Source organism: Anabrus simplex, chromosome 4, assembly GCF_040414725.1.
Source record: "Anabrus simplex isolate iqAnaSimp1 chromosome 4, ASM4041472v1, whole genome shotgun sequence".
Taxonomy (NCBI): Eukaryota; Metazoa; Arthropoda; class Insecta; order Orthoptera; family Tettigoniidae; genus Anabrus; species Anabrus simplex.
The window spans coordinates 376,232,924-376,242,747 of record NC_090268.1 but is presented as its reverse complement, the minus strand read 5'-3'; the positions used below and the strand labels follow the sequence as shown (position 1 = coordinate 376,242,747).

The 9,824-nt window shown below is 39.8% G+C and overlaps 1 protein-coding gene across 1 annotated transcript in view; it reads left to right on the top strand.

The window, feature by feature from the left end:
- The first annotated feature begins 3,708 nt into the window (after positions 1–3,708).
- Positions 3,709–9,824, top strand: part of LOC136872019 (tax1-binding protein 3 homolog) — a 41,610-nt gene continuing 35,494 nt past the window's right edge. Inside the window, exons 1-2 of the mRNA XM_067145834.2 lie at positions 3,709–3,973; positions 4,165–4,296. Of these exons, the coding sequence (XP_067001935.1) occupies positions 3,917–3,973; positions 4,165–4,296 (189 nt within the window). The 5' untranslated portion in view covers positions 3,709–3,916. The remainder of the gene's footprint in view (positions 3,974–4,164; positions 4,297–9,824) is intronic.

The following is a 9,824-nucleotide window of genomic DNA, read 5'->3' as shown; positions in this document are numbered from 1 at the left end:
CACAGATTCTGCTCAGCGGGCTCCGACAGAAATACTGGATCCTCGGTGGAAGAAGAACTGTGAAGAGTGCAATTGCATCATGTGTTGTCTGCCGAAGATACCATGGAAAACATCTTGAAGCGGAACAGGCTCATCTACCCGTTGACAGAGTGAGAGAGGCTTCGGTTTTTGAGATATCAGGGGTAGACTTTGCAGGACCTTTGATTTTGAGAGGAGGAGAGAAAGCCTGGGTCTGTTTGTTCACGTGTGCTGTTTTTCGTGCGGTCCATCTGGAGCTTGTGACATCTTTGGCTACCTCAACATTCCTAGAAGCCTTTCGACGCTTTGTATCCAGACGTGGAAGGCCAGCGATAGTCTACAGTGATAATGGGACGAATTTTCATGGCGTCTGTAATGCCTTGGAGACGATTCAGTGGGATAAAATTATTGAATATAGTTCTGCAAATGAAATTGAATGGAAATTTAATCCACCCGCTGCACCATGGTGGGGAGGTTGGTGGGAGAGATTGATTGGTGTTCTCAAACAAATGCTCAGGAAAGTTCTGGGAAATTCGTGCTTGTCGTACCAAGAAATGATGACAGTCTTGTGTGACATCGAAGCTGTGATGAATTCTCGGCCGCTTACCTACCTGTCCAATGATGGAAGTGACCTGATGGCAATAACCCCTGCAATGTTTCTGCAAGAGGTCAAGGAGGTTGGAATGCCCGATATCGACATGATAGAAAATGTAAGATTCGACAAAAGATACAGATATAGACAGAAAATAAAAGAAACTTTAAGGTTGAGGTTTAGGAATGAGTATCTTGGACAACTAATTCAGAAGAACCACCATACAAAAAGTCAGTACAAACCCTTCGTGGATGAAGTAGTACTAGTAGACAATGACAACCCCAAGAGACTGAATTGGCCGTTGGCAAGAGTGATGGAAGTTATCCCTGGCAAAGGTGGTGTTGTGAGACTTGTTCGTCTGAAGACTGAAAGAGGGGTACTCGTGAGACCGGTGCAGAAGGTATACCCACTCGAAGTGACATCTGCAGAAGACCATGTCTTCAGACAATTTAAGCTGTGTGAAAAGAAAGAAAGTGACCGAAGGACAATTAAATCATCGACCGATAGCTCCAAACTGAAAACTAGTAGTGGGAGACTGGTGATTAAACCCAAAAGATTTGAGGATTGAGTGATATTTTTTCACAAGTGTTCATTTATTCTATGTGATATTTATCTCAAGTGTTTTTATTTATTTTGAGTTCCAAAAGAGACAAGAAAAGGGGAGAGGTGATCTTGCTGTTTTGTATTGTGTATAGTAAATTCAGTTTTGTATTGTTATGTGGATAAATGATGTGTTGAGTTGTTCCCACAACTCAAGGTGGGAGGATGTTGAGTTTGTAACATATTTGAAATTAAATGTAATATGATGGGGTTGGCAGTAGAGAGAGATGTCTGGGTTGGAGAGTGTGTGTGGGTGTTGAAAAAAAAATGTGAATGGCTGACATAGAGAAGTGCTTGTTTTTTCTTCTGAATAAAAAGTAAAAATATATGACTTCGGCGGGGTGTTTTCTGATTTTTAATTGGTGAACCTAACAACATTATTGTCAAGCACTAAATTTTAAATTAACAGGAGACGAAGAAAATTTTCCTAGAATACAATATTATACAATTTACGCTAATAATTTTTTCTATTAAACACGCACATCATCCTTAATAAATTTATATTGTTTACAAAATTCTACTTATAATATCTTACAAACATAGTCAACTCATATACAGTACGGTATGTGAAATTACTTCTAATAATACTATACAACTGGTATAAGATTAAAATTAACATTGAATTTATTTACATATTTATATTTTACCCATTTTGGAACCTAAGTAGCATAACGACCTGCTGCGTCTTAACCAGAGCCCCTTTTGCCACCACTTTTCAGAGTTCCTGAAGGGCCTTCACAGCTACCGTAGCGGTCCCAGGGCCCTCGAAGTCCCCACTGTACTTCACCCCTACAGGCAGTCCCCTACTTGGGCTGTCCAAACTCCTTAGACCAGGGGATGGAATTAATTTAATCACACACATTTATTATTTACAATATCCTGCACTGGTCGAATGCCCTCTAACATTTAATTTATTATCTCTGTTGTTGTTTCTTTTCTTGAATATCTGTACAGATTTTGGAAAAGGATCAAACACTACCCCTGGTAAACTGTTCCACTCCTTCACGCCCTTCCCAATGAAAGAAAATTTACCCCAATCGCTTCTGCTAAAATTCCTTCTAATTTTGTACTTGTGGTCAGTTCTACCAATATAATTATTTTCCAACCGAAGCCTCTCACGGATATCTCCCCATGCTTCTTCTCCTGTATAGGCTCTATGTAATCCTATAAGTCTAGTTTTCTCCCTTCTCTTACTTAAAGTTTCCCACCCAAGTTCCTTTAACATTTCTGATACACTACTCTTTCTCCTGAAATCCCCTGTTACAAACCTTGCTGCTTTCCTCTGCACACCATCTAGTTCTTTTATTAGGTATTCTTGGTGAGGATCCCAAACACTGTTTGCATATTCCAATAATGGACGAACCATACTTAAGTAACATTTTTCTTTTAATTCTTTGTTGCATCCTTTAAGTAGCCTCATTATGACATGTAACGATCTGTATGCTTTCCCAACAACGTCATCAACATGACCCTTCCAGTGCAAATTACTTTCAAATCTCACACCTAAGTATTTGCACTTGCCATCTTTTGGCACAGAAGCGATTTGGATAAAGTGTACAAGAAAGAAGGGACGTTACGCTTGTATAAGAATTATAAGATCTGTTCAGATCATTTCCAGGCCAGCGACTTTAAAAATCCTCGACTATACAGCCAAGGGTATGTTACATTTTTACTCTAATTGTACGTAAATATTCCTCAAAGCATCACTATCGACAACGTTTTCAAACTTTTCTTTCTTTTATCCCTCTTCTCAGATTAAAGCCGGGATTTTATAGATTTTCTTTCTGTTAGTAGGCTTCATGTTAAGAGGAAAATTGTCCAGCTATTAAATGTTAATTCATTGCATCATATGTGTAAGGAATGTGCCGATATTTTTATTGACAAATGTCTTAATGTGATGATACAATGTTTTTAAATGAGGAAAAAAGACAAATCCAACCGTAAGATTTCAGGCAGGTATGCCAAAGCTAAAAAAGTAATGCATAAATGAAAGATCAAGCCATTTCACAGCAGTCCATTTCACACCTTGTTTATGTGTCTAATTTCAGTCTTTGAATGATAACCTTTTAAATTATTCTTCATTCATTTATCCAGAATTGCTTTAGCAACTTCGAAGTTAATATCTCAATACCACTTTCTTTCTAGACGTAATTTATTTATCCATTTCCGTATATATATTTCCATTGATATTTGAATTTAGCGCGATTTGTTCAGGTCAAGTCACTAGGAGCGCCACCGTCGAATTGTCTCCCATTTTTAGCAAGGCGAAATCCGTAAGTGTCGTGTATTGTCTCTACTGTATTTGGTAGAGACTAGTTGGTCTTGGTTGTATAGATGTCCATTGCAAGGAGTATATATAAAGGTACGAGGGATGGACCAAAGCCTACTAGCGTAGGCAACGGATGGACATTTCGGCCTACTCTTTGTTCATCTCGTAATGACATACATGCAGTGCAATATCTTTGTGTAAATTGTGTTGTTGTGCTTTGGCTGAACTGTTTGACATCTTTGCAGTAGAACGAGAGGCGTGTTGATTATATAGTGTTTCTGCGTGAAACTGGTCTTTTGGAGAGCTGAAACTTTCGTTGGTCTGTTAGTTGGTGTGGAAAAGCTCTTTACTGTGTTAGATTTCTGAAATACGAATTTTGTGAGGTGAAATTATTGTTATCATCGTTCTGAGAGTGGGATATTTGAATAAGGATAAAAATGTGTGCTAAAATGGCATTTCAACACCAGGCGGGGACGGCGATGGAATGCTTGAGTGTAAGTGCAGTTCCTATTATTAACGAATGGTATAGACCTTTATGGTATAAAAAGATTCATAGGTGGACTATTTACTTTGGCTGCTTTGCTGTTGTATCTGTTATCTTTGAATGACTGCTGATGACTCATCACACTTCATGCCCCTCCCTAAAAATTATTGTAATGTTAATGGATCATTCTTTTTATTACAGATTCCTATAACACTTCACAAGGAACCTGGTGGTGTAGACCAAGAAGGAAGGGAAGTTTTGAAATGTGGCTTTAAAATTGGAGGAGGTATAGACCAAGATTTTAGGAAGAGCCCTCAAGGATATACAGATAATGTATGATGTAATAACATTGTGCATTTTTAAGTTCTTTTGATATATGTATGGCACCTGCTAGTCTTAACAATTGGTGACCATTTGTGGAAGAAATCTGTGATTATAGGAACTTAACAAGTGGAGGTAGAATGATGTCTTGTGTTGCATATTAAGGTTTGTGTGACTGTGCCAGGAAAAGAAACGAGTTTTTCTTACTCATCCTTCTCAGAGGTTCATCATTTATAATACCTTCCTGGTTTAATCAGGTTATTTTCCCATGTTCATCTTGCTGTCAGTAGGCCTAGTATCAATTTGGCTACGATATTAAGCAGTTTGTAGTGAAGTGTGACCAATCTTGTAGTATCAAAAACTATATGATGGTGCTTCCGTACTGGGTGGGCATTCTTAGGAAAGAGAAAAATCATATAAAAAGTGATGTGCCGCAATACCTTAAATAGTAGAAAGGAGAGACCTTTCCTTTATGCTTGCCAGGGACACACCCTCCTGCTCCTATAAGTATCTTTCTTATCTGGAAGAATTAAAACTGAGACTGTGTTAATCAGCTGAATGTTATTATTTGCCGAGTTCCTGTTGTCCGACCAAATTTCATGCTGTGTTCCTATTCGCCAGCCAAGTTTTGTATTGTCTCTGATAGAGCTTGCATCGTGTACAAGTACAGGGCTGCCATATATGGATGCAGTAAAAGTAAGAGAACTGGCAATTTGGAAATCTCCATGGCTTGTGGATGTGAGAGCTCTATCCAATGGTTTTTTCATTAGCTGGACCTAACCAATCCAGACCAACGGTTTTGTCAATGGAGGTGTCACGCGGGATACTAGAGGAGTGTGGGCTGCTTTGCGGTTCTAACCTGGAGGTCTTTAGCCCCCAGACCCACTTTGCTTACCCTCAGCCCAATGGTCTTATCACTAGATCCAGACCAGTGGTTTTGTCACTAGGTGGACCTTACCAATCCATACTGTGGATCCTCTATGGATCAGTGGTAGAGTGTCGGCCTCCGGATTCCAAGATAGCGGGTTCAAAGTGGCAGAGGTAGTTGAATTTTTTAAGGGCGGAAAAAGTCCATTCGACACTCCATGTTGTACAATGTCTGCATGTAAAGGATCTCTGGTGACACATTTGGTGTTTATCCGACAAAATTAATGAAATCTCAGCCATAGATGCCCAAGAGAATTTCAGTTTACTCAGTCTGCCATCTAGTAGGCCTAGAGTAAAACGGAGCGTTGAAATTGACGAGCAGATAGCCAGATGGCGTCAAATTGAAATGTCTGCACATGGTAGCTGAGGCGCCATATGATTATTATTACCACCAATCCACACCAATGATTTTGCCAGTGGCTGGATCTGACTGATGCAGCCCAATGATCTTGTCATTCCCCAGACCTAACCAGTCTAGCCCTGTGGTCTTGTCAGTTCCCAGACATGACAGTCCAGACATTGGCGAGCCTGCTGAATGTTATGCGACATCGTCCGAGTCGCGCCATATTGGATCTCTGACATAACTTTCGCCCACCAGTTATGAAAGTTTTACTGGTTATATCCAATCTTGATTTGTTGATTGAGAATTCTAGATAATGATGTTGTATATAAGTCATAAATGCAGCAATAAATGGAAAAATGTTCTTCAGTTTATCCCAGGTATTTTTGGGCTCGCTGGAGCCACCCAGGCTTATATTAGTTTAGGCTGGGAGTTTAAGGCCGGATGCCCTTTCTGATGTCACCCACCTGGGATAGACGGGGATTCTAACTTCAGCCATCTGGTTAGAAATCCAGCTGCCAAGCCATTATGCTAAACATGCCTGCCACAGAATGCAACAATAGATGAATGACTTTAATAGTCATGCTTGTTTTTTAAAGGGGCCTAACATCTAGGTTATCGGCCCTTTAATATTCATATAAGAATGAGAAAAGAGAGGTGTTTCTTTTAAAAGCTTGCAATTTGAAAATGTCTGATTGCATTGATTCAAATTAGCAAACATACAATCTCTATTGTCCAATGAAAAATGGTGTGATTTTTGATAGTTTTTTTTACGGGGTTACCCGTGGACGCAGAGGTGAAAGAAGGTGCTGGGGTGAACGGTTCTAACTACAAAGTCAAGAATGGAATTTAAAACTTTAACCAAGGTTATATTTTCTTTCCTTTCTTAGAATTTCAAACTTAACAATCTTTCACTAAGTGAACACAATAATATATCAGGTACAGTTACAAACTAGAAACAAGACAAGAAAGATCCCAATTTTAGTGATTTTTACACTCTTGGGCTACAAGCCCCTATCCTGCTAATAATAAAAGTTGGCGTCTGACAGGTAAGGTTGGAGGGAGGAACGCTGCACTTGCCATTTCACGATGTTGCCACATTCCAGCATTCCTTTCTACATACTCTTACCCCTCGCTTCCGGCTCACTTGTTCCCTCCTTCATTCTGACCGCTGTGATCTGTTGTAGACTACCTGGCCAGGCGGTGTCGTCCCATTTGCGATCACTCTTTTACAAACAATCAGGTTCTTATCAGTGACAGTAACAGGTTTGGCAACTCCCAGTAAGACGAGCTGCCCTGAAGTGTTATCTCCATGGCAACCGCAGTCGCCCCACCCTCGTTTCCATGGCATCCACACAGCCACTCCCTTTATCCCGCCTCGGCAGGCAGTAAACGGACCTCCCTCTAAGAAATGTCAGACGCCATCTCTTATTATTAGCAGTATAGTTTTACAATTCTGAGCTCTTAGCTCAATTTTACCAAAGCACAAATTTTAATGCAAGGGCAGAAAATCCCCAATACATGGAGCATTAGCTCCAACAATGACAATTTCAGGCCTCCCAGAGGCACTATTACAACACTTGAAAAAGAGCTAACGTGCTCTCAGTTCACAAGCCTACTCAAGGCAATTCCAACAGTATCTTCTATGGCCAAACTTACAATTGAAACAGGGGTATCTTGTACCCAACCTACTGGGCCTTCATGGAACACGAATAATGGTTAAGTAAATGGCCCGAAACACCAAATAGAATGGAGGCGTGAATTTGCACTTCTAAACAGACATTCTTAAAACCTAAAAGGCACTAGGCGGATAAAACAGGGGCTGTTCCCAAACTATGGAGGTGATCCGTATAAGAAAGAAATTTAAAACATTAAGGAAGAGAAGAAAATCGGTTACCAGACCGTAGTCACCTCAAACCAAAATGAAGGGGAACTCGAGAGGGTGCATCACTCTCTATCCCCGAATTACGGTTACAGATTTTATGAAGTTTTTACATAGGCCGGCAGAAAATTACATTTTTAGAAGAGTAGGTTACATGGTAAAAGTTTCGGACCTTTCCCGCGGGTTAAACTGCTGAGCTAGCAAGAAATAAAAATGTTAAACAGCCATTACCTTGCTGAAAACCTGTTGCCTGATGAAAGAGGCACCTCCTGCCTCCTGCTTCACATACACACACTTAGTTAGATGTTGATCAAGTGGCCAAGAGCCTTGAAAATCCGTAGTTTATAAACCCTCGGGGAAAGTTTGAGGCCTTTCTTGAATAATCAAGACACACCCACAGAATTTTATTGGCGGATACAAAGTTTACACTCAAAATCGAAGAAGAAAGACGTGATTGGTTGGAAATTAATTACAGAAATTCTTGATTGGTTAAATTCAAAACAGGCGGAAAGAAAGGATAAATATTGCCAACCCAAAAAAATTGAATGAACAAAATTTAGTAAAGGAAAAACTTATGAATAAAAAATTTCTTTCAAAAAGTTCCTTCACTTCGCACCAGGGTGCATGATCATAGTTTGTTGTAGTGACCTCTCTGAGAGAATGTCCAAACTTCTTGATGAACGGAAAACAAAAACAAGTTTAAATTCACACAGTACTGGCAACTTCATAATCACAAAATTACTGTAGTGACATCTTCAGAGGAAACGTTTAAATAGGTCTAGTTTCAAGTTCAGTGTTTCTCCTGGAGAGGAGTTTTAATTGGCGCAATATTTAAATGTGCGGCGTAGAGGTGTACCTCCCGGTACAGTTTTAATAGAGGTTTTTAAAATGAATATTGGCGTTACTCTGTAAATATTTTATCCTTCAGAATAACATTAACCTTACTTCCATGTTAGTCTTACAAATGTATCTCCGTTCAGGGTTAAATTAATTTTATTTATCCTGCTGACTTGCCCCTGTTCAGCAAGTAGACGAGGTAAAACTCGGGGATGGTGGGTCCCTAGATACAGTGTCGCAATGAATTCTGGTCGAGATAATCATGAAAACTATCACTGTGAATTAATGTAAAACATCAAATAATTGGTCTCCTTTTACTAAGGAGTTAGATTTTGTTTCAGTGGTCTGTTTATAGCATATATGCTGAATGAAGGGAAATAAAAAGGATTAGATTTCATTTAAATGTGTGCATACAATGCATATTAATCATTTAAATATAACTGTTAGTCGAGATGGGTAGCCATTGTTTGAAATGTCAGTAGCACCTGCCATTGCAGATGCCATTGGTTAGTTGGTATGAGCTATGTAGCTGTAACCTTGCATTTGGATTCAAACCCACTGTTATGGTTTCCTTCAGTTCTCCATTTTCACGGCAGGCAAATGTGGAGCTATACGTTAACTAAGACTATCTCTCCGTTCTAGCCTTTCATCTCCCATTGCCATTGTTTTATTACAACAATATGGTGATGATTAACAAGTGGTGCTCCATACCTGGTGTTCATATTTAGGAAACAGAAAAAGCATATAAAAATGATGTGGAGCGATACCTTAAATAGCAGAAAGGAGAGATCTTTCATTTGTGCATGCTAGGGACTGACCATCCTATGCCTAGAAGTATTTTTATATCAGCGAATCAGCGAAATGCAACTATTTGCTATGTTTCTATTGGCCTGCCATGTTTTGTGTTTTCTCCAATAGAGCTCCCACATGTCCACACACAGGGCTGCCACATTTGGTTAAAATAAGAAAAACAGCGAGTTTGGAAATTGTCGTGGAATGTGCAGGATACGAGTGCTCTATTCACAATGTATTGACATTGTCTGTCCAGACCCATGACCTAACCAATCCAGACCAATGGTGTTGCCACAGGATATTTGAGGTCTGTGGATCGTTTTGTGGCTCTAACTTTGTGATGTCGTCCAAGTTGCACTATGTTGGTTCTCTAACTTAACTTTCGCCCGCTATGTATGGAACTTTACCGGTTAGTGAACTAAGAGGAAATACAACTTGATTTGTCCTTTTAAATTCTTAATTAGGAGATGAAAAAGGAACAGTGCTGACCCTTGTAAGATTCATGAATATATTGGCAGAGGAAAGGGAAGGGTCAAGAATTGCACCATTTAGATGCATTGTATAAGAGGCAGGAGCTAGTGTGGGTGTATTTTGTGCACTACCAAGGCACTTGTTGAAATGATGTGGCAGATAACGCGTGCCTCTCCTCCCCCCCTCTCCCTGACCCACCTTTAGTTGCCGGGAAGCTCTTTACTAGCCATGAATTTTGCTTCTAGCCAGGTCAGTCTAGACCAATTGAGTGTCGCCAGGAGACATTTTGTC